Consider the following 25,786-nt stretch of genomic DNA (forward strand, 5'->3'; position numbering starts at 1 on the left):
CGAAGAACTGACTCATTGGAAAAGACCCCGATGCTGGGAAACATTGAGGGCAGCAGGAGAAGGGGATGACAGAGGGTGAGATGGTTGGATGGCATCACCGACTCGATGGACATGAGTTTGAGTGAACTCTGGGAGTTGGTGATGGACAGGGAGGCCTGGCGTGCTGTGATTCATGGGGTCGCAAAGAGTCGGAGACGACTGAGTGACTGAACAGCAGCAACGAAGTGCACAATACCTGTAATTGCACTTGAATCTTCCCGAAACCATCACCACCCGCCTCTACCTCCAGTCTGTGGAAAACTGGCTTCCATGAAATTTGTCCGTGGTGCCAAACAGGTTGGGGACCACTCATATAGCAGCTAAAATTCAATGAACAAGATATTGGGTTTCCAAAGAGATTGCTTAGGTTTCCTGTATGATCTTCCAGAAAATCTCAAAAGAATGTTCTGGCCGGCCCAATAGATGGGGAGTTTGGGACTGACATATACACAGAGCTCTATTTAAAATATAATGTGCTTTATACTGTGCTCACTTGCTCAGTCATCTCTGACTATTTCACCACAGCCCACCAGGCTCCTCTATCCATGGGATTTCTCCAGGCAAGAATATGGGAGCGGGTTGCCATTCCCTTCTCCAGGGGAATCTTTCCAACCAAGGGATTGAACCTGCATCTGCTCCACTGCAACCAATGTCCATTATTTTAAAACTGCAGCCACTGATTGTCTTTCTTCCCAAGACCTCTATGGAAACAAAAGACGTTTCCTCAACTAGAGACATTTTCTGCACAATGTCAGGTCTGTAAACGTGTGTGGTTCTGAAAAGAGAAACTTTGCTACGGTTTTCACATATCAACTGACTTTGCTGTTATTATATGATGTGAAGCTCAAAGATGTTTTCAAATGTCATCCTGTATGAAACAGCGGTCAATAAACAGTCACATATATACAATGGAATACCTAATGCATGTGAGCTCAGTCGTGTCCAACTCTGTGCGACCCCATGGACTGTAGCCCCACCAGGCTCCTCTGTCCATGGGATTCTCCAGCCAAGAATACTGGAGTGGGTTGCCACACCCTCCTCCAGGGGATCTTCCAGACCGAGGGATCGAACCGGGGTCTCCTGCATCAAAGGCAGATTCATAACCCAGCGAGCCACCTGGGAAGCCCACCGGGGAATATTACTCAGCCATTAAAAAGGAATGAAACTGTGTCAGATGCAGCGATGTGGCTGGACCTAGAGTCTGTCATACAAAGCGAGGTAAGTCACGAAAACAAGTATCATCTATTAATGTATACATGCAAAATCTAGGAAAAATGGAACAGAGGAATCTAATTTCAGTAATAGACACTCAGACTTCTGTAGAAAACAGTCTGTGGGACACTCGGGGAAGGAGAGGGTGGGATGAATAGAAGAGAAAGGAGTGACATAAAGGACTGACGTATATACATGACTGTTTGTGAAAAAGAGAGCTAGTGTGAAGTTCTGCACAGCCCAGGGAGCTCAGCTCGGGGCTCTGCGATGACCCAGCCCAGGGAGCTCAGCTCGGGACTCTGCGATGACCCAGCCCAGGGAGCTCAGCTCGGGGCTCTGCGATGACCCAGCCCAGGGAGCTCAGCTCGGGGCTCTGCGATGAGCCAGCCCAGGGAGCTCAGCTCGGGGCTCTGCGATGACCCAGCCCAGGGAGCTCAGCTCAGGGCTCTGTGATGACCTACAGGGGTTGGTGGGGGTTAGGGGTGGGAGGGAGGCTCAAGAGGGAGGGGGTACATGTATACTTACAGCTCTCTTGGGGCTTCCCTGGTGGCTCAGCTGGTAAAGAATCTGCCTGCAATGCAGGAGACCTGGGTTCCATCCCTGGTTTGGAAAGATGCGCCTGTAGAAGGGAAATGGCTACCCACTCCAGTAACCTTGCCTGGAGAATCCCACGGACAGAGGAGCCTGGTGGGCTGCAGTCCACGGGGTGGCAGAGAGTCGGACACGACTGAGCGGCTAAACACAGCACATGGCTGGTTCACTTCATTGTACGGCAGAAAGAAACACTACACTGGAAAATCAATTATAGTCCAACAACAACAAAATTTTCAAAAACACACCAAACTTGCACTGGTTATCTATTTCACACGTGAGGAAAAGTAAGGTGTATTATAAAAATGTTTCTGAAGAGTGTGTCGGGGATGCCCTTCAAAAGCTGTCGGGAAGAATCCAGGCAGAGGTGGTCAAGAGGCATTTTGCAGACAATGTGGATAGTTCCCTGAGGATAGGTTCCCTTCATGTCGAAGGTGGACGGGATGAAGCTGCGTTCAACAAGCTGTGTGCGTGCCCACAGCAGGGAGGATACTCAGCATGTGACAGACTCGCACATTCCGGGGGCACGCGGCCCACGGCAGGCTGGTCAGGAAAGGACCCAGGGCTCCAGGCAGAGGGAGAGCCAGCTTGCTCCCTGTCTGGACACGCGTTCCCTCGGGAGACAGCGCCGACAGCGCGTTTCCTGAGTCGCGGTGGCCTCCCGAATTCTGCCATCATGAGTGGAACTTGGCGGCGGTGACAAGGTTGTAGAGCGTCCAAGGGCATGCTCAGAAAAGATGCCAGTTTTCAGAATTCTGTCTCTCGGGGCAGAGCTAGCCTCCCAAGAGAAGGCTGGCACTCCTAAGACCTCTGTTCTGGCGCAGAGACCACACATGGGGATCTCGTCAACCAGCCCAGCGGAGGCCAGGCGCCAGGCAGGACTAACTTCATGCCTGGAGAAGACTCTTGAGAGTCCCCTGGACTGCAAAGAGATCAAGCCAATTAGTCCTAAAGGAAATCAACCCTGAATACTCACTGGAAGGACTGATGCTGAAGCTGAAATTCCAACATTTTGGCCACCTGATGCAAAGAGCCGACTCATTGAAAAAGACCCTGATGCTAGGAAAGATTGAAGGCGGGAGGAGAAGGGGATGACAGAGGATGAGATGGTTGGATGACATCACCGAATCTATGGACATGAGTTTGAGCAAGTTCCAGGAGTTGGTGATGGACAGGGAGGCCTGGCGTGCTGCAGTCCATGGGGTCGCAGAGAGTCAGACATGACTGAGCGGCTGAAGAACAGCAACAGCTTCATACCGCAGGAGACAGCCACTCTGGACATGAGACCCTCGTGGAACGTACAGATAACAGCAGCTCCGGGTGCAAGCCTGCAAGAGGACCAGAGGGACAGTGGCCCAAAATGTAGGCAAAGGACGTGGTTATTTCAACATGTCTGTATGCTTGCTAGACCAGTCGTGTCCAATTCTCTGAGGCCCTGTGGACTGTAGCCCACCAAGTTCTTTTGTCCACGGGATTTTCCAGCCAAGAATACTGGAGCAGGTTGTTGGCAGCATGAATTACAACAGGCAAGATGTGGAAGCAGCCTGAGTGATTCTTGACAGTGAATGCACATGGAAGCTGTGGGACACACACACACACACACACACTGGAATATTACTCAGCCATGAAAAAGAAGGAAATAACGCCATTTGCAGCCACATGGATGGACCCAGAGATGATCATACTAAACTAAGTAAGCTATAAACAAAAAGACAAATACCATGCACTGTCACTCATACGTTAAATCTCCAATCTCAAGCATTCCCACTCCTGGGCATATATCCAGAGAAAATCATTTCAAAAGACCCCAGTGTTCACTGCGGACAAGGCAGGGAAGCAACCTCAGTGTCTATAGACAGATGAACACATAAAGAAGATGAGGACGTATATACAACGGAATATTGAGTGAGCGAGTTAAAGTCGCTCAGTCGTGTCCGACTCTGCGACCCCACGGACTATGCAGTCCATGGCATTCTCCAGGCCAGAATACTGCAGTGGGTAGCCCTTTCCCTTCTCCAGGGGATCTTCCCAACCCAGGGATCAAACCCAGGTCTCCCGCATTGCAGACGGATTCTTTACCAGCTGCGCCACCAGGGAAGCCCACGGAATATTACTCAGTCAAATGGAATATCACTCAGCCATAAAAAAGGAATGAAATAATCCCATTTGCTGTAACACAGACGGACTTGGAGGGTATTATGCCACCAGAAATAAGTCAGAGAAAGATAAAATACTCCATCACATCACTTGTACGTGGAATCTTAAAATTACCACAAACTAGTGAATATAACCAAAGAGAAACAGACTCTGATGTGCAAGGAACAAACTGGTGGTGGCCGGCAGAAGAGAAGGAAGGGGTGGGGGCAAGGCGGGGGGAGACGGTTAAGAGGCACAAGCCACTGTGTATTAGTATAAAATTCCGTCATAGCTCAGCTGGGAAAGAATCTGCCTGTAGTGCAGGAGACCCCAGTTCAATTCCTGGGTCGGGAAAATCCGCTGGAGAAGGGACAGGCTATCAGCTCCAGAATTCTTGGGCTTCCCTGTGGCTCAGCTGGTAAAGAATCTGCCTGCAATGTAGGAGACCCCAGTTCAATTCCTGGGTTGGGAAAATCCTCTAGAGAAGGGATAGGCTGCCCACTCCAGGATTCTTGGGCTTCCCTGGTGGCTCAGTTGGTAAAAGAATTCGCGTGCAGTGCAAGAGACCTAGGTTCAACTGCTGGATTGGGAAGATCCCCTGGAGAAGGGAAAGGCTAGCCACTCCAGTATTCTGACCTGGAGAATTCCACGGACTGTATGGTCCATGGGGTCGCGGACAGTCGGACACAGCTGAGCGACTTTCACTGCGTTCCACATTCGTATAAAGTACAAGGTTTACTTTGTAAACAGCCAACATTTTATAATAACTATCCATGGAGTACAAGTTTACCAACTGTGAATCACTGCCCTCTACGCTGTGGCTCAGCTGGTAAAGAATCTGCCTGCGATGCAGGAGACCCGGGTACAATCCCTGGGTCTGGGAAGATCCCCTGGAGGAGGAAATGGCAACCCACCCCAGGATTCTTGCCTGGGGAATCCCATGGACAGAGGAGCCTGGCGGGCTACAGTCCATGGGGTCCGAAAGAGCCGGACACAGTTTCACTTTCATACTATACACCTGCCACATATAATATTGTACATCTATTATACCTCATTAAAGATGATTATTAATAAGAAAGCAGGTCTTTATGAACCCGTTGTGCTGTGCTGTGTTTAGTTACTCATTCCTATCTGATTCTTTGCAACCCCACCAGGCTCCTCTGTCCATGGGATTCTCCAGGCCAGAATACTGGAGCGGGTTGCCATTTCCTCCTCCAGGAGATCTTCCCAGACCCAGGGATCGAACCTGCATCTCCTGCTTGGCAGGCGGGTTCTTGACCACGGAGCCACCAGGGAAGCCCTTCCCTGTCTCAGCAATCCATTGGAAAACACGCCACCTCGTGGAGCCGGGGAGCTGGAAGAGGGACGCGGGGGTCGGCAGGAATTGCGGGTTGAATTTGCAGGTGTCTCCAGGGCTTCAGCCTGCAGAGTTGAGGACCAGGTTATAAAAAAGCTGGTGCAGCTTCTCACATCCTCAAGATGCTTTTGGGGGACTTCCATCGTGGTCCAGTGGTTCGGAGTCTGCGCTTGCAATGCAAGGGGTCTGGCTTCCATCCCTGTTCACGAAGCTGAGGGGAAAACGGTCTTTGATTTCTTGGACATTGGCAGCAGAGAAACCACCCAGGACAGTGTGGTCAGCCAGGCCCCGGACCAGCTGATGGACTCTGGAGCTAACGCCACTGGACAGACCCACTGGATTCATTCGTGTTCTTTTTTTTTTTCGCTGGGGCACTTGTGGTCAGGTGCCCGGTGATCTGAGCTGAAGGACACCCCCCTGCACCATCTCCTTAAGGCTGGACCTGTTCACTCAGTCCATTCGGATTATCCGTTTCCCAGTGATCACAGACAAGACAGGTCCCGTGCAGCCCGAGGGGTGTGCCAGCTCTGATGGTCCCCACACACAAGCTGGGCTGACAGATTCGAGCAGAAACTTTCTGCCTCCAGTCAACAGCGAGGAGGCTCCAGGGACAGTGGGAGTTCAAGGTGACCTGGGAAATCTTCAGGGGTCATCTGAGCAAGCCCTGGGCAAGAGCATTGCGGGCAGAAATATATTTTTACAGCAGTGGCCCGGGTATCGCAGGCGTGCCTATAGCCGAAACCCCGATCGTGTTCCAGACGCATCACACCATCTGGGGATTCATCCACTGGGGAAGCCAGGTGTGGACGGCAGCACCCTGGGTGCTGGGCTCAGAACTCCCAGGGTCCCCACTCACAACTAAACCCATGATTAAGTGAGGTGCTGTCTGGCTTTCCAGGTGGTTCAGTGGTAAGGAACCCCCGCCTGCCAATACAGGAGACGTAAAAGATGCAGGTTTGATCCCTGGGTCAGGAAGATCCCCTGGAGAAGGAAATGGCAACCCACTCCAGTATCCTTGCCTGGAGAATCCCATGGACAGAGGAGCCTGGTGGGCTACAGTCCATGGGGTCACAAAAAGTTGGACATGACTGAGCGACTTCACACACACACACGCTATAAATGGGGAGAAAGCGTGTGATTCAAGTCAGGAGTGGGGGGTGACTGTGACCCCAGACCCTCGTCACGTGAGCAGGACCCAGGGGTTTGGGGGCTGAGTGACCCCAGGGTGGGGAGGTAGGGAACACACACAGGGAAAATGCAAACATTCAAAGAGCAAACGACAGTGTCCAGAATCTACCCTAAGTCAACGGGGAAAATATTAACGAGAGGACCATGTGGATGGATCCACAGCTCAGTGAGTCCACCATGTTCCCAATAACATCATCTGCCTGTCACCACAGAGGGAAGACCCACCGTGCTTGCCCCACGCCCCAGGAGCAGGGCAGACATGCTTCTCCAACAAGCAGCTACTCCCAATAACACCATGTTCCTGTCACCATGGAGGGAAGACCCACTGTGCTTGCCCCATGCCCCAGGAGCAGGGCAGATACACTTCTGCAACAAGCAGCTATTCTTGGCTGGAAGTACCTCCCAATATATGTACACCTAGGATGCCTGGGGTCAGAGGGATCGGGAAAACCCAGCTCAGTGAACAGCTTTTGCGTTGTACAATTTACACGAGCCGAGACATGGATGCAACCTAAATGTCCATCGACAGAAAAATGGATAAGAAAGATGTGGTGTGTGTGTGTGTGTGTGTGTGTGTGTGTGTGTATAGGAATATTACTCAGCCATGAAAAAGGATGACATAATGCCTTTTGCAGCAACACAGACAGTCCTAAAGATTATCGTACTAAGTCAGACCGAGAAAGACAAATATCACGTGGTATCAGTTATACATGGAATCTAAAAACATGGAGCAAATGAACCTATTTACAAAAACACAGTCAAATGAACCTATTTACAAAACAAAGTCAGAGATGTAGAGAACAAAATGATGATTAGCAAAGCTCAAAGATCCAACCAGTCCATCCTAAAGGAAATCAGTCCTGAATATTCATTGGAAGGACTGATGCTGAAGCTGAAACTCCAATCCTTTGGCCACCTGATGCAAAGAGCTGACTCCTTGGAAAAGACACTGATGCTGGGAAAGACTGAAGCCGGGAGGAGAAGGGGACGACAGAGGATGAGATGGCTGGATGGCGTCACCGACTCAACGGACGTGAGTCTGAGCAAGCTCCAGGAGTTGGAGATGGACAGGGAGGCCTGGCGTGCTGCAGTCCACGGGGTCGCACAGAGTCGGACACGACTGAGAGACTGAACAACGACGACATCTGGGCACTTTCTCCCCAAGAATCAGACCCCAGTCCCCGCTTTCCTGACTGCTCTGGACACCGAGGCCCCCGTGGCCAGTGCCCAGAAGGCCAGCTCTAACGGTCCGTGGTCCGCGAGCCGATGTATGCTATGAGTTCCTAAAACAAACGAAGATCTACAGTGAAAACTGGGTTAATGTGTATCTGGCCAGGCAAGCCATCTTTGTTCTTTCTCAGGGTTACCACTGACACATTTATTTGGCGGAGGCGAACACATAAGTTGTAGTAATCCTTGATGTTGGGAGATTCATCTAGGAGAGTGATGGGGAGTACTCCTACAAGGACAAACCATAAATTCTGAGCGGTGAACACAAACCTGTCCAAGTTCTGGCACGAGGATGGGAAAGGAGATCCATCAAATTTGGATGGGAATAAATGATAAATATTGACCGGCTCTGCAGGACACCCACTATGAATCACTCTCGGGGTGGATGAAGCCCCAGCTTCGATCACGAGTTCCACCACCGGCAGAGAGAGGCAGTCTCACTACATTTCTGTCATGCTAACGCATGCACAAATATTCCCTGACCGAAATGCAGAACATCTCCAAAATCTGGATTGCTCTCTTTAATAATAAATTTTAGGGACTTTCCTGGCAGTGTGGGCTTCCCTGGTGGCTCAGTTTGTAAGGAATCCGCCTGCAATGCAGGAGACCGCGGTTCGATCCCTGGGTTGGAAACATTCCCCTGGAGAAGGGAAAGGCTACCCACTCCAGTATTCTTGGGCTTCCCTGGTAGCTCAGCTGGTAAAAAGATCCGCCTGCAATGCGAGAGACCCGGGTTCGATCCCTGAGTCGGGAATATTCCCCTGGAGAAGGGAAAGTCTGCCCACTCAAGTATTCTGGCCTGGAGAATTCCATGAACTGAATCGTCCATGAGGTCGCAGAGAGTCGGACACGACTGAGTGACTTTCACTTCCCCACTTTCATGGACATGATTTACAGCTACAGAACGTAACTGCTTTCTTTAGAACACGAAACTTTCCTCTGACAGACACTGCAGAAGCAATTCTGTAACACATTCGAGAAAGACTAGGAAAGTGATCTCCATCAAGAATGGCAATAAAAAATAACAAATTTAAAAAATGCAAAGCTAGCAAGGACCACTAGGTAGCCGTGAACCTGGGACAGCTTTCCTGTGGGACGCAGCACAGCTGGGGGTGTTCTCCATGAGAGTTGATACCTGGGGTGGTTTAACAGGAGTTGGTCCTACGAACCCAAGCACCCCCGCCGCCTGCCTTTTTTTTTTTTTAATTTCATTTATTTATTTTTCGCTGCACAGGGTTTTTGCTGCTGCTGGTGATGGACAGGGAGGCCTGGTGTGCTGTGATTCATGGAGTTGCAGAGAGTCAGACACGACTGAGCGACTGAACTGAACTGAAACTGAACTGGCTTTCTCTAGCTACAGTGAGCAGGGGCCACTCTCTAGTTGCAATGCTCAGGGTTATCACTGTGGAGGTTTCTCTTGCAAGGTGCATGCTCTAGGGCGTCAGGGCTTCAGAACCGGTAGCACACAGGCTTAGTTGCTGCAGGGCATGCGAAATTTTCCCCAGACCTCAGCACTGGGTTGGGGGTGGGGGGGATTGTTAACCACTGGACCACCAGGGGAGTCTGAATCCAACTCCTTTGAACCAATCACCTTGCCAGGAGGAGTTACTATCCCAGAGGAGGGTCCCGGGCAAGTAGCTTTTGGTAAACTCAGCGGACTCTACTGAACACCATCAGCACCATGGACAGGGTCTTGGTCTGAGAACTCGTGGAGTCAGGAAGTGGGTTTGCAGCGGCTGACTCTGAATATTCTCAGTATCCTTCCCTTTAGAGTTGTGGTTTGACCTAAATGTCCATCGACAGAGCAACAGATAAATGACATGTGGTACATATGCGTGGTGGAATATTACTCAGCCATGAAAAAGGAATGAAAGCATGCCGTTGGTAGTCACAAGCATGAACCTCCAGATTGCCACACTGGGTGAAGTTAGACAGAGAAGGATAAATATCACATGATATCACTTCTATGCAGAGTCTAAAAAGAAATGATACAATTGAACGTAGTCATGAAACAGAAACAGACTCACAGGCATAGAGGAGAAGGAAATGGCAACCCACTCCCAGTATTCTTGCTGGAGAATTCCCTGGACAGAGGAGCCTGGTGGGCTGTGGTCCATGGGGTCACAAAGAGTCGCACACGACTGACCAACTCACACACACACACACACACACACACGCACATACACAGGCTTAGAGAAAAACCTTATGGTTACTAGGGGGGACGGATGTGGTAAAAGGATAGTTAGGAAGTTTGGGCTGGACATGCACACGCTGCTAAACTTAAAAGGGACAGAGGGAACACTTCCGAACTCAATCTATGAGGCCACCAAAACCGGACAAGGACTTCACCAAAAAAGAAAATCACAGGCCAGTGACACTGATGAACCTCGATGCAAAAATCCTCCACAAGATTGTAGTGAACAGAATCCAAGAACACACTGAAGGGATCATGCACCGTCACCACGGTCCTAGGGGAGAAAGGAAGGAAGGTAGTGGAAGACAGGGGAGCCTGGCGTGCTGCCGTCCACAGGGTCGCAGAGACTCAGACCTCATGGACTTCAGCACGCCAGGCCTCCCCCCTCCATCACTAACTCCCGGAGCTCGCTCAAACCCATGTCCATCGAGTCAGTGATGCCATCCAACCATCTCATCCTCTGTCGTCCCCTTCTCCTCCTGCCCTCAATCTTTTCCAGCATCAGGGTCTTTTCAAATGAGTCAGTTCTTCACATCAGGTGGCCAAAGGTGGTTCAGCTTTAGCATCAGTCCTTCCAATGAATATTCAGGACTGATCTCCTTTAGGATGGACTGGTTGGATCTCCTTGCAGTCCAAGGGAGTCTCAAGAGTCTTCTCCAACACCACAGCTCCAAAGCGTCAATTCTCCTGAGCTCAGCTTTCTTTATAGTCCAACTCTCATATCCATACATGACCACTGGAAAAACCATAGCTTCGACTAGATGGACCTTTGTTGGCAAAACCATTCATTGTTTGCTTGGAGGAAAATTAGTTGACGATGTTGCTTTTTTTCTGTAAATACCATGAATCAGCCATAATTACACACATAGCCCTTCTAAGCCTCCCCCCACCCCGCGTCATGCCACCCTCTAGACCATCAGCCTCTTATTCAGAGTGAAGAATCGGGGACATATCACTCAGTCACGAAAAGGAATGAAACCGACTCAGCTACGGTGATGCGGACGAACCTAGAGTCTGTTACGCAGAGTAAAGGAATTCTGAAAGAGCCAAATAAACATCATATATTAACACATATATATGGACTCTATAAAAACGGTACTGATGAATCTATCTGCAGGGAAGAAATGGAGATGCAGACGCAAAGAAACAGACTTGCATAACTCACCGTTATTCACCAGGACGTGGAGGGGGAGTTTCTTCCTTTTGAACGTCTGGACAAACTGCCGGATAGACTTGATGGACGCCAGGTTGCAATACAGAAATTCCACTGGAGGAAGAGAGAGAATCGAGGTTACCTTTCAAGCCACCGCACACACTGCAGTCCATCAGCGCTCACTCGGAAGGGGCGCGTTAGGACACTCTTGAGTACAGACAGAGGAAGCTGTGTGTGCCAAGTCAGCCAGCCCCTGAGAACAAGGGAGGGTGCGTTTTCAGCCAAGTCACCCAGCCCCTGAGAACAAGGGAGGGTGCGTTTTCAATGCTTTCTCTAAAAAAAAAAAATCAGAAAGGGAGCATGCGTAAGGGGTGGGCGTAGTCCAGGATTGGTTACTCAGCATGGTCACCGACCTGCGAATGGTGGGTGACCCCTCCGCCGGAAGACACAATGGCAAAGTGACGACGCATTTGAAAAGTGGAAGTGTTGGCTGCTCAGTCGTGTCCTGGTCTTGGCGACCCCGTGGACTGTAGCTCACCGGGCTTCCTCTGTCCGTGGGGATTCTCCAGGAGACCCCGGTTCAATCCCTGGGTCCGGAAGATCCCCTGGAGGAGGGCACGGCAACCCACTCCAGTCTTCTTGCCTGGAGTCTGGTGGGCTACAGTCCACACGATCGCAAAGAGCAGGACACATCTCCTGCATTGCAGGCAGACTCTTAACTGCATGCATTTAGAAATTAAAAATAAATTAATAAAAATCAGTAGTCGTATGTCAGCTGAGCTCAGGGATTTAAAAAAAAAACAGCTACATTAGGCACTTATCTTTTGCATGTTTCTTTTTTTAACATTTTTTAAAAATGTGGGCCATCTTTTAAAGGCTTTATTGACTTTGTTACAACACTGTTTCTGTTTTATGCTTTGGTGTTTTTGGCCAAGAGGCACGTGGGATCTTACCTCCCCAACCAGGGATGAAACCCATACCCCTTGCATTGTAAAGCCAAAGTCCCTCGCATGTTTCTTAAATGCATTGTTTTTTGCTCTTTTGATTCTGTTCTCAATGGCAGCAGGTTGTGGCAGATTGGGGAAGACGGAGCTTTGCCGCAGGGAGTTGGGAATTTCTACTCTAGACGTCGGTGCCATCTGCACAGGAATTCCCAACACGCTGTTCTAATTTCCCCCTGAAACACTCCCAAGAATGTTAAAAAAAAAAAAGGAAAACCCACACGATTGCTAATAACTAAAATCAATGGTAAAAGGACGAGTGGACCCACACAGTCAGCTTCCAGTCGTGCCTGACTCTTTGCAACCCCCTGGACTGTAGCCCGCCAGGCTCCTCTGTCCATGGGATTCTCCAGGCAAGAAGACTGGAGTGGGTTGCCATTTCCCGCTCCAATTATTTATTTGCTTACCGTGGGTCTTACGTGTGGCATGCAAGATCTTTAAGGTGTAGGCATGTGGAATCTAACTCCCCCACCAGGGACTGAACCCGAGCCCCCTGCAAAGGACGGTCAGAGTCTTAACCACTGGACCACCAGGGAAATCCCGTAGGTGACATTTTTCACTTGACCTGGGGGCGCCATTAACCTACAGTTTCATTTCTACCTACGTGATTATAGAGAAATGAAGGCTGCCATGCTTTGAGAATATTCAGGGCACCCCTGGGGGACAAGAAATAAAACATCTGTCATGCAGACAACTGGAACACAGAAGGTATACCAGTCGTCCGGGTAGCAAAAAAAACTGGAAATTCAGATAACAGGTAGGTGGTGAAGTTTGAAAGAGTTAAGAGTCAAGCCAAGGGTCTGATCCTGACACAGGGAAGAGTCAGACTGAACGGTGAGGGGCTGGTCATGATACAGAACCAAGATATACCTACTGTACACCTCGGGGAACTCTGCTCAACGCTCTGTAATGACCTAAACGGGAAGGGAAGCAAAAAATGGATGATTATATGTATACAGATGGCTGACTCACCTTGCTGCACAGCAGAAGCTAACAGAACATCGTGAAGCACCTATGCCCCAACAAAGATTAATAAAAAATGTTGAAGCCATGATGGTGATAGTTAAGCAGCGGAATCCTCTGCTGCTATTTCTTCATCAGAGGATTTCTAATAACACAACATCACAGGCTCTTTGTCAAACCCCACTAGGAAGGCAGGAAGAGGTGGGCAGAACCGAAATGGTTCTGGGAGAACAGCGTGTACATCTTTGAGCATCTGAGAAATCGACAGATAAAAAATACAAGCAAAAAATAAGGACCCAGAGAAGACTCTGGATAATACATCTGACAAGATTGGGAATGCAAATTAACACACAGGGATGGGTCTATGATAGGAAGAAGATTTCAAAATGATAGGTGTGTACTTCTAACCAAATGAATAATAGGCTCCATTTACAAGTAAAATAGGAACATCTCAAGGAAATGAGTACTTTAATCGAGAAAAAGACTGACTGTTACGATATAATCAAGCAAATTAGGACTAATCAGACCAATGAATATGGGATAAATTGGAAAAATTCATGAAGGAAAGACACTCAGAAAAAGCAGGGGAGGGTGTGATTGGTGTTTTATCAAATCCTTTCCTACCTTCAAAAACCAGACCACCCCACCTCTGCATTGACTGACTTAGAACCCAGAGGGTGGGAGGGGAGCCTGAACTGATTCTCTTTATGACGTGTGCATCTTTCGGATACAAAAAGCTGCCAGGAAATCTCATCAGAGGATTTCGCTGCTGGTCAGTGGTTAAGACTTTGCCTTCCAATGCAAGAGCTGCAGGTTCGATCCCTGCTTGGGGAGCCAAGATCCCAAATGCCTTGAGACCAAAAAAAAACAAAACGAAAATATAAAACACAAGGAGTATTGTAACAAACTCAATAAAGACTTTAAAGATGGGGGGCGGGAGAGAATGAAAAAAAAAAACCCACCAGAATGGGAAGAGAGAGTTCCCATTAATAACTAGAGATGAAAAGGGAACAGCACGGATGAAAAGGCAAATTAAAACATTTCCACTGGGCTAAACAGAACAGTGAAAAGTGGAAGTGAACGTGTGAGTCGCTGCGTCGTGTCCCACTCTTTGCGACCCCATGGACTGTAGCCCGCCAGGCTCCTCTGTCCATGGGATTCTCCAGGGAAGAAGGCTGGAGTGGGTTTCCATGCCCTCCTCCGGGGCATCTTCCCAACCCAGGGATCGAACACGACTCTCCTAAGTCTCCTGCATCGGCAGGCAGGTTCTCTACCACTGAGCCACTTGGGCAAAACCTCTCTTACAATGTCCCTCTGCCCAGCTGAGCCTCAAGCTTCTCCTCATGAAGCAAAGACCCGGTCCTCAGAATTAGACAGACACCTCACTGCAGAGCGAGACGGTCAGCACGCATGCATCGACCTCCAGGCAAGTTCATTTCTGCAAGGTTCCCACTTCCTTACCACCGCCATGGAGCCATCTCAGAAAGGGGGCAGAGTAAAGCTCAAGCCCTAGAACCTCAAGCATGAAACCCAGCACCACCACCACCAAAATGGCAGCCCATTCCAGTGTCCTTGCCTGCAGAATCCCATGGACAGAGGAGCCTGGAGGGCTGCAGTCCATGGGGTCTCAGAGACTCAAACACGACTCATCAAGTAAACAACCCCTACCCAAAAAGCCGACATACAGGTAAAAAAACTTTGGTAAAAGTCGCTAACATTTGTGTAGCTTTCAGATTACAGATCATTCAAATGTTTCTGACCCCCAAGTGTATTTGGACAATGAAATTAAAACAACAACATTCTCGACTGATGCTAACTGACCCCAAGGCACCTGACAGATGTCCCCAAAGCACTTCACAAGTAAAGAGAAAAGAGTGACGTTGGACTGACTCACAAGCCAGCCGGTTAGCAGGCAATCAGAGTCATGCTTGGAAACAGTGATTTTTAAAGAGCTGTGAAAGCAATTCCTACTCCCAGGAGGTAAATGGTTCTCCTGGGGATCTTATTTACTTCTTCCATCGACAGGGCAGGGCGAAAGGAAGCTTCCGCCCAGCCCAGATGATCAGAGCCCCTAATTAGTGTAGGTTTAATGTGTTTCCCCCCACTGTGTAGGGATGACAACACGTAGATGAAGTCAGCACGCCCCACAGCCCAGCCCGGTGCGCCTGCATCAGGAACCACGGGAGAAATGCAAACGGAACTGCCGTGACGTATCACCTCGCACCTGTCAGAACGGCTGTGCTCCAAGAGGTAACGCAGAGCAAACTCGGGAAGGGGGGTGGGGAGAGCGGAAGCCTCCTGCACCGTGGGTGGGAACACGCACGGGCACGGCCACTCTGGAGAACAGGATGGAGGCCCCGTAAGGAGCTAAAAGGAGGGTGACCCGGATGACCCAGTGACCCCACGCCTGGGTGTCGATCCAGAGAAAACGAAAAGGAAGCGGGCGCCCCAGAGTTCACCGCAGCGCGGTCTGCAACAGCCAAGACGGGGAAACAAGCCATCGTCAGATGAACACACAAAGGAACCATGGCACAAAAATAACATGGAATACGGCTTTGTTGACTCACTGCCACTGAGTCGCTTCAGTCGTGTCCGACTCCGTGCGACCCCATAGACGGCAGCCCACCAGGCCCCGCCGTCCCCGGGACTCTCCAGGCAAGAACCCTGGAGTGGGTTGCCATTTCCTTCTCCAATGCAAGAAAGTGAAAAGTGAAAGTGAAGTCGCTCGGTCGTGTCCGACTCTTTGTGACCCCATGGACTGTAGCCCGCCAGGCTATTCTATCCATGGGATTCTCCAGGCCAGAATACTGGAGTGGATCGCCATTTCATACTCCAGGGCATCTTTTCAACCCAGGGATCCAACCTGCATCTCTTGCATGGGCAGGCAGACTCTTTATCGCTGAGCTACCTGGGAAGCCAGTGGTGGAATATTACGCAGCCATGAAAAAGAATGAAATCATGCCAGTTGCAGCAACATGGATGGACTCAGACATGATCATAGAAAGACAGACAGACAGAGAAAGACAAATGCCCTATGATATCACTTATATGTGGCATCTGTGTTTTTTTTAAAATATACAAATGAACTTATTTTCAAATCAGAAACAGACTCAGATATAGAAGACAAATGTATGCTCACCAAAGGAGAAAGTGGAGATGAGATAAACTAGGAATTTGGCATGTACACTAATATTGTTGCTTAGTCGCTCAGTTCAGTCCAATTCTTTGGGACCCCATGGACTGCAGCACGCCAGGCTTCCCTGTCCATCTCCAACTCCCGGAGTTTATTCAAACTAATGTCCATTGAGTCAGTGATGCCATCCAACCATCTCATCCTCTGTCGTCCCCTTCTCCTCCTGCCCTCATTCAAGAACCCCGTGAACACACTAATTATATATATATATATATATATATATTTATAAAATACACTAGATAATCAACAAGGACTTCCTGTATCGCACAGGAAACTCTACTCAACATGCTGTGACAACCAACGTGGGAAGAGACTGTAATGAAGCCCTCTAAACAGCTCAGTATTTACAAAAAATTCTTTGGGCATCAAGCAAAGCTGGAGAACTCCGTGCCTTCATAAACTCTGTCGATGGGCCACCATGGTGGCACTTTTAGAAAGTTCTCGGGTGGATCTGCTAAAAACTGGAGTTGGGATTGACTCAATAAAAGGTTTTCGTGTTTTTTACATTACCCAAGAACAGGAACTGCAGAAGGGAATGGCAGCCCACTCTGGTATTCTTGCCTGGAGAAGCCCATGGTCAGAGGAGCCCGGCGGGCTGCAGTCCATGGGGTCACAGAGAGTCGGATACGACTGAGCAACTAACACATGAGAACAGGAAGGTCTTTGTTTCACTTTGTGTCCGGCTACACTTGTCCCTCCTCCACTGACAGACGGGAGACACACAAAGTATGTGTCACTCACTGTTCTTTTTTTATTTTTAAAAAAATTGTATTGGGGTATAGTTGATTTACAATGCTGCTGTTCCATTCTTTCATTTTTTTTAAATATAACTTTATATTTTGGCCACGCCGCGTGGCTTGCAGAAGTTCAGTTATCTTACCGGGGATCAAACCCATGCGATTACAGTAGAAGCACAGATTCTTAACAACTGGACCGCCAGGGAAGTCTGTCCATTCTATTGTAAAGAATATTTGTTTTCAAAAAAAAAAAAAGAAGCAAGGAAGGGAGACAGGGAAGAAAGCAGACAGGAGTCAGGACAGGGAAATGTGTCGTTACTGTGTTTGCACTGTGAACAGAAACCCCCTGGGTTTGGATTCTTTTTAAAACGGGAGAATCCTTTTCATCTGCTCACATTTTGATGGCGGTGATTGCGGAGGAGGGTGCCACTGTTTTCTGTCTGTTCATCCACTGTCTTTTTGTTTTATCAAATAAACTAGTAAAACAGAATTTTTTTTTTTTTTTGAGATGGTCCTGTGATTTTCCTCTGTCCGTCTGTGGATGTCGTCAGATGAAAATGTCTCCGGTCGTATCAATAAACGAGAAATGTCAAAGCCATCAGCGACGAGGTCTGGCCTCGAGACGTGAAGTAGGGCTCCCAAAGCTGTGATCCAGAAGGGGCTATCTCCCCCGACAGTGACCGCTGAGGGCCCGGAGGACGCAAGAATCAGACACCTATCTCTCCTTAAGGTGACCGAGGAAATAAGTTTGACCCCGGACAACCGAGGTGCATACAAAAGGAGTGAATTCAGTGAGCCCAGAGGCTGGCACCCTCCCATACGGAGAATGCTCAGTTCCTTCACTGATCCCTGATCTTTGCTGTGCAGACCGCCTGCTCCCTTTGTTGCAAACTTGTATACAGCCTGACTCCCCCTCCCACCTCCTTGGAGCGGATTTCTCAGAGCTCCCGAGAAGCTGTTCCCGGGGCTCGGAGTCCTCAACACGCCCACCCGATAAAACACCTCTCTGCTTTCAGGCAGCCACTATACTTTTTTAATCGAGAATCTGATTGGTCTGCGTATGTTGAAGTGGTTCTCTGACTCTGGCATGAATCCAGCGCGGCGGTGGTGTACCATCTTTTTGATGTGATCTTGATTCAGTGTGCGGGTATCTGGTTGAGAATTATTGCATCTCTACCCATCAAAAGTATAGGTTTGATGGGAAAAGACCCTGATGCTGGGAAAGATTGAGGGCGGGAGGAGAAGGGACGACAGAGGATGAGATGGTTGGATGGCATCACTGACTCGATGGACATGAGTTTGAGCAAGCTCTGGCAGTTGGTGAAGGACAGGGAGGCCTGGCGTGCTGCAGTCCGTGGGGTCGCAAAGAGCTGGACACGACTGAGCGACTGAACAGCAAGCCCATTTCTTGAAGGAGGTGAACACAGTGCTTGTCTCTCAGCCGGTCAGAGTCTCGGGAACGCCCCCGCTTTCTCCTGCTCCAAACCCCCGCCCCGGCGCCCCAGTCCTCAGCGGACGCCTCCCCCGCCTCCGTGAGCAGAGCCTGAAGCTGCAATCACGACCGAGGTCTCAGCAGCCTCTCGGTAATGACGATCGTCTTCCTGGGGATGTCACAGTGATTTTCTGCACCATTTCCCTCCCGCGCTCGTAAAGAACACATTACGGATCTGGCAGAACCTGTTCATCAAGGCTGTTAAACCTCCCCAAAGAACAAGCAGCATCAAGACGGAAAAATGTGCTTTCATTTTCTCTGGATGTCTGCGGTTCTGCTTTTAAGCGGACTTAAAAAAAAAAAAATTGTCCATCTTTTTGCAACCCCACAGTCCATGGAATTCTCCAGACCAGAATACTGGAGTGGGCAGCCTTTCCCTTCTCCAGGGACATTTTCCACACCCAGGGATCGAACCCAGGTCTCCCACCTTGCAGGTGGATCCTTTACCAGCTGAGCCACCAGGGAAGCCCTTTAATGAATTATTTTAATTGGAGGATAATTACAATATTCGAACAGTGGATTTTTTTTCTTTTTAGGCAGACAATTATCTTCCACAAGTTTTTCATTGCCCTCACTGTTTTGGGTTTTGTTTTTTTTTTAAGAGACAGTTTCCATCTGCATAACACCACGGAGACATGCCCACAGATGACACAGAAGTCCGGACATACGGTGACACATACATTGTTCAGTAAACAAGGCCTCCTGCCCTGGGCTATGGGGAACACAGTCCTGTCACCCAAGCGTGCTAACTAATGGAAGCCCTGCTTTCTTCTCCTCAGAGATTAAGGCAGAAATAAGACAACGCATCCATCAGTGAGACTGAACCCTTTCTTAGGACAGAGTCACAAACACTAACCCAGGTGGCTCAGCTGGTAAAGAGTCTGCCTGCAGAGCAGGAGACCCAGGTTTGATCCCTGGGTCGGGAAGATTCCCCTGGAGGAGGAAATGGCAACCCACTCCAGCATTCCTGCCTGGAGAATCCCACGGACAGAGGAGCCTGGTGGGGCTACGGTTCACGGGGACTCAAAGAGCCAGACACGACTTTTTTTTTTTGGCCTTGAAGTGTGTGGGAGCTTAGTTCTTCAACCACTGGGGATCAAACCATGCCATCAGCACTGGGAGAAAGGAGTCTTAACCACTGGCCCTCCAGGGAAGTTCCAGACTTATGAGTATTTGAAAAGCGAAAACAGCTGAGATGGTTGGTTGGATGGCGTCGCCGACTCGATGGACATGAGTTTGAGCAAGCTCCGGGAGTTGGTGATGGACAGGGAGGCCTGGCGTGCTGCGGTCCATGGGGTCGCAAAGAGTCGGACATGACTGAACAGGATTGAAAAGCAAAAAATATATATATTCCAGGACATTCATTGAAATAGCAAATATGTATATATTTATATCATGATATTCAAAGAACTCCATGACCGGCCTAGAGACTCCAGAAGGACTTCAAGTTTAGACTCCAGGAGGGCTAAAACCTCCAGCCCAGGGACCTTCCAGCATGAACTCATTAGCCACGAATGGTGGTCCCTCGGAAGTCCAAGAGATCCAGGGGATGTGTGCGCCGCCACGGTGGCTGGAGGGGGTAAACTGGCCTCTTTGCCTGAGGGGCCTGAGCCTCAATATAACCAGCCTCAATATAACAGCAAGAAAGACCTCCCGGGGGTCCAGCGGCTGAGACTCCACACTCCCAGTGCAGGATGCCTGGGTTCCATCCCTGGTCGGGGAACTAGATCACAGCTGAGAGTTGGCATGCTGAAAGAAAGCTCCCACGTGCTGCAGTGAAGACCCAGCCCAGCCAAATAAGTAAATATTTTTTCAAAAAAAGAATAAAGAAAGACAGCAGGACAGCAGAGATAGACACTACAGATGTCGACCAAGCTGGCCAAGCAAACGGGCAGATTCCTTCTGCTCTGACCCAGACGATCGTCCCAATGGGGTTGGGGGTGGGACCCCTGCTTCGGTTCCCCCACCCGCCGAGGGCAGGTCCAGTCCTACTAACACTCTTGTCCGCCCCCCCCAGTTCCTCTGCCCTGAGGAGTTTTGCGTGGGTCTATATATTCCTCTGCGGTCGTCAGGGACTGCTGTCAGCTCTGAGGTGCTCTTCTGCAAGCACTTGTGTGTCTGAAGGCGTATCCCTAAGGAGTCCGTGGAGAGGGGTGGTAGTCTTGTGCAGCTCCTCCTCTGCCGTTGTGTTCCTCCCTCGGGCAGATTGCTTCTGCTGAGATGAAACTCCACCAGGATCTCTCGGATTTGTGTGTTTCTTCCCCGTCAGGCACTGACCACCCTTTGCTTTGAACTTCCGTTTCAAGTACTCATCTAGCGAAACACCTTGAAGATGGAGCTACCATCTTACTCCAGACCAACAAAACGAACCAAAAAAACAGAAAAAGAGGTCGCCTTATTCATTTCTTCTTAGACGCAACCAATATCACCCAGTACCCTGGGAAAAAAGTGTTCTCTTGAGACTTGCCTGGTGGTCCAGCGGTTAGGACTGGACCTTCCAATGAAGGGAGTAGGAGGCTCAATCCCTGGGCAGGGTGTTAAGATCCCACCTGCCTCCTGGCCAAAAAAAAAAAAAAATCAAGACACAAAACAGAAGCAATATCGAAACAAATTCAATAACAACTTTAAAAGTGGTCCAGATCCAAAAAAATTCATATTCTTTAACCACAGGGAAAAAAAAAAAAGAACTGTTCTCTCATTTAGGAAGAAAAAAAAGGTCTTAGTTTTTAGAAATTAATTTGCAATAAGTCCTTCTTTTATAAAAGTCTTCCCTGGTGGCTCAGGTGGTAAGGAATGTACTTGCAATGCAGGAGACCCAGGTTCGATCCCTGGCTTGGGAAGATCCCCGTGGATGAGGAAATTGCAACCCACTCTAGAAAGGCATCTAGAAATGCCTCGGTGCTAAATGTGAATTGTCATCTCTTATCTGTGTAGTCAAAGCTATGGTTTTTCCAGCGGTCATGTATGGATGTGAGAGCTGGACTATAAAGACGGCTGCGTGCCAAAGAATTGATGCTTTTGAACTTGCATCAACTGAACTTGGAGAAGACTCTTGAGAGCCCCTTGGACTGCAAGGAGATCCACCCAGTCCATCCTAAAGGAGATCAGTCCTGAATATTCATTGGAAGGACTGATGCTGAAGCTGAAACTCCAATGCTTTGGCCACCTGATGGGAAGAACTGACTCACTGGAAAAGACCCTGATGCTGGGAAAGATTGAGGGCAGGAGGAGAAGGGGACGACAGAGGACGAGGTGGTTGGATGGCATCACTGACTCGAAGGACATGAGTTTGGGTGGACTCCGGGAGTTGGTGATGGACAGGGAGGCCTGATGTGCTGCGGTTCATGGGGTCAAAAAGAGTCTGACGTGACTGAGCGACTCTGAAAAACCGCAAATGAAGCTCTCTGCTGACCAGCAGGGCAGTGCCAGACTCAAGTCGCTTCTTTCTAGAAATGCTTCCATCAGTCTGACGGGAGGACAGACCTCGCCCCCCGCCCCGCCCCAGGCTGCAACCACACCTCGAACACAAGGCTGGGAGCAAGCCGGGTCTCCAGGCTGTCCCGGCGAGTTCAGTGGATGCGACCCTGAAGCCATGCACGTTGTGTTTAAACAACAGGTCCCAGCTGCAGGGTTAAGTAACCGCCTATGTGACGAACCGAGGCAGAGCTGATTGTCCACTGCCCGCCTTATTTCCCAGAGGGCTCGGGTCTCTCCTGCAACCCAGCCGTGTGCTCACGGGTCCCTGACGGCTCCTTCCACTCATCCTATTTTTCCTCTGCACCTGCCTGCAATTTCAACCTCACGATGATCCATGCAGGGCCTCCTGGGGGCTGCCTCTGTAAGGAAATGTCGTCACATCCATCCACCCTGTCAACACTCAGGTGCATGCTTGGGGAAAAAAAAAAAAATCAGACATAGGGATAAACATCGCCTCCTGTCTACTGCAGTCACAACCCCAGGAAATCATGTTTGAAAGGGCTTCAGGGCAAAGAAATCCTATCAAGATGGATTTTTCAGGGAATTTCTTGGTGGTCCAGTGGCTAAGGCTCTGAGTTCCCAATGGAGGGGACCCAAGTTCCCTGGTCAGGGAACTACATCCCACATACGATAGCTAAACATCTCCCACGTCGCGGGTAAAGAAACATGTAGAAACTTTGTGACCCAGTGCAGCCAAATGATTAAATAAATACATATGAAGAGCTGACTCACTGGAAAAGACTCTGATGCTGGGAAAGATTGAAGGCACGAGGAGAAGGGGACGACGGAGGATGAGATGGCTGGATGGCATCACCGACTCAATGGACATGAGTTTGAGCAAGCTCCGGGAGTTGGTGATGGACAGGGAGGCCTGGCGCGCTGCAGTCCATGGGGTTGCAAAGAGTCGGACACAACTGAGCAACTGAACTGAACTAATATATATATATATATTTCCATTCCATTTACAGAATAGAAATGACAGCATCCATCTACAAAAAAGACTAGTGCAAAAAATGCTCCCAACAGCTTAAAAAGCCAAAGGGAAAGTGCAAGCTTTAATTGCTTAGTCGTGTCCGACTCTTGCGACCCTATGGACTGTAGCCCACCAGGATCCTCTGTCCATGGGATTCTCCAGACAAGGATACTGCAGTGGGTTGCCATTTCCTCCTCCAAGGGATCTTCCCAACCCAGGGATCGAACCCACGTCTCCTGAATTGGCAGGCGGATTCTTTACCCGCTGAGCCATCAGGGAAGCTGCTGCCAGGTATTTATGGGGCCCCATATCTAGGGCAGGAATTGTCCGAGGCACTGGGGTCCAGGTACCACATGGGGGTCACGCAGAGGCACCTCGGGCAACCTCGGATACCGCAGGACAATGAGCTACTCTGAGGACCGCAGGCTCACGGTGAGGACGTTGAGGAATCCGGAAGAAAATTCACCGCCGGACCACCGATGGACCACAGCACCCGTGATGCCTTTGGGTCTCTCATCCCAAGCGCCATGTTGGTTTCCACCCAGCTCCCAGCTCTCCCATTTGGCAGCACGAAGGCAGACCTGAGACTCAAAGAAGCAGCCACAGCCAGCAAGACAGCGGCGGGGGCAGTGAGGCTTGTGGAGTCCAGCTCAGACCACCAGCTGGGGATTACGGATGTGGGTGCCCTGCTCAGCTTTCCAGCCTCACCATCTGTGACCAGGATGGACGGGGAGATACACAGACACACCCCTCCACCTTTAAAAAACCATTGGGTTGGCCAAGAAGTTCATTTGGGGTTTTCCGTCAGATGTAACTGAAGTAACTTTTTGCAGACCCAATACGATGAGCTTCCCTGGTGGCTACGTGGTAAAGAATCTGCCTATCAGTGCAACAGACACATATTCAATCCCTGGGTTGGGAAGATCCCCTGGAGAAGGACATGGCAACCCACTCCAGTATTCTTGCCTGGAGAATCCCATAGAGAGAGGAGCCTGGCGGGCTGCAGTCCACGGGTTTGCAAAGAATTGGACACGAAGTAGTGACTAAACAAATACTTAGAGACACTACTGAAAACCACCCTGCCTGCTTCGAGTGCCCTGGCTACGGTTTGGATCATTGAAAAGAAACCTGTAACGTGCCAAATCATTTGACACCATCGCCCTTTTGTTATATAAACAGAGTGCGTTCCGTTCCGTCGCTCAGTCGTGTCTGAGTCTTTGCAACCAGTGGACTTGGCTTCTCCATCCATGGGATTCTCCAGGCAAGAATACTGGAGTGGGTTACCATTTCCTTCTCCAGGGGATCTTCCCGACCCAGGGATCGAACCCGGATCTCGCACTGGAGGCAGACGCTTTAACCTCTGAGCCACCAGGGAAGTGACACCAATTCTTCACAGTTAACTGTTTGAGTGACGTTAACATGACCTTCAAATTCTAGACCCCAAGGAACCTTCTGTGTGTGTGTGTTCCTGGGGTGTCACTCTTATAACCCACTAAGCAAACGCTTCAGGTTCACCTCATTAGAAAATGTGCTCGGTCACAGGAATTGGTGACAGGAATGGATAAAGATATGGTAACACATATGCGGTGGAATACTCCACGGCCATGAAAAAGGATGGACCCATGCCATTTGCAGCTACGTGGATGGACCTAGAGATGATCGTGGTAAAGTCAACACGACAGAGAGAGACAAATATCGTGTTATAATTTATATGCAGAATGTCTCTGTAGATAAATATCACGTGATAATTTATACATGGATATTTAAATACGGGATCTACACCCTGACGCAAACAAACCTATCTATGAAGCAAAAGGAGACTCACAGTCACACGGAACAGACTTGCGGTTGCCAAAAAAAGGAGGTGGCAGGCAGAGGAGGGGTGGATTGGGAGTCTGGGGTTATTATATACAGGATAGGCAAAGACAAGAAACCGCTGCACTGAACAGGGTTCAATAACCTGAGATAAATCATGATGGAAAAGAATGTGACAAACAATGTGTGTGTGTATATATATATATATGTATGTATGTATGCATGACTGAATCGCTTTGCTGTACAGCAGAAATTAACACAACCCTGCAAATCCACTGCAATTAAGCAAATAAAAATAATTTTTCAAAATGTCCTTAGAAGCCTACGGACCGCACCACAACCAGCTCACGGTTTGCCATCACAGAGAGAACGCACGTGTTGATCCCAACGACACACCCCATCGAAACAGACAGAAAAGGCAGAGGCAAACCCAAGGGCAAGAGGCAGCATCCATACAAACCAGCGAAGAGGGCGCCATGTCGCCTCCTGAAGTGTTGGTCGGGAGGTCAACCAGAAAGGAGACAAGGAAAGCTTGGATGTCGCCAAGCGCAAGGGGACAAGGGCTCCATCCCTGGTCCGGGAAGATCCCACATGCCGCAGAGCAACTAAGCCCGAGTACCAGAAGTACTGAGCCCAAGGGCCGTCAAGCTGATGGCGGAGGAGACAGCGGGGCCCAGCAGACGGGAGGAGAGGCTTCAGAGATGGCCAGAGGTGGGATTGCAGGCCACGCCTCTACCCTGGGTGGCACGATGCCTTGTCTCTGAAAGCCTTGGTTTTCTCATCTGTGAGATGGAGCTTAGGGTCGCACCTACCGTCGGGATGTTGTATGGATAAGCAAAGCAATGTTCTCAGCAGCACGTCCAATGTATGCTAAATACCCACTTCATTCAAACGACAAAGGTCCGTCTACTCAGAGCTATGCTTCCTCCAGCAGCCATGCATGGATGTGAGAGTTGGACCACAAAGAAGGCTGAGCGCCGAAGAATTGATGCTTTTGAACTGTGCTGTTGGAGAAGACTCTTGAGAGCCCCGAGG

General features: G+C 49.5%; 1 protein-coding gene across 1 annotated transcript in view; it reads right to left on the reverse strand.

Annotated features, from left to right (window-relative positions):
* The window catches only part of LOC148773003 (polyprenol dehydrogenase-like), a 139,097-nt gene that overhangs the window by 26,051 nt on the left and 87,260 nt on the right, over positions 1–25,786 (reverse strand). The window contains exon 4 of the mRNA XM_088834352.1: positions 11,113–11,214. Coding sequence (XP_088690478.1) covers positions 11,113–11,214 — 102 coding nt within the window. The remainder of the gene's footprint in view (positions 1–11,112; positions 11,215–25,786) is intronic.

Source organism: Moschus berezovskii, chromosome Y, assembly GCF_049115385.1.
Source record: "Moschus berezovskii isolate FMDL1 chromosome Y, NW_MosBer_1.0, whole genome shotgun sequence".
Classification (NCBI taxonomy): domain Eukaryota; kingdom Metazoa; phylum Chordata; class Mammalia; order Artiodactyla; family Moschidae; genus Moschus; species Moschus berezovskii.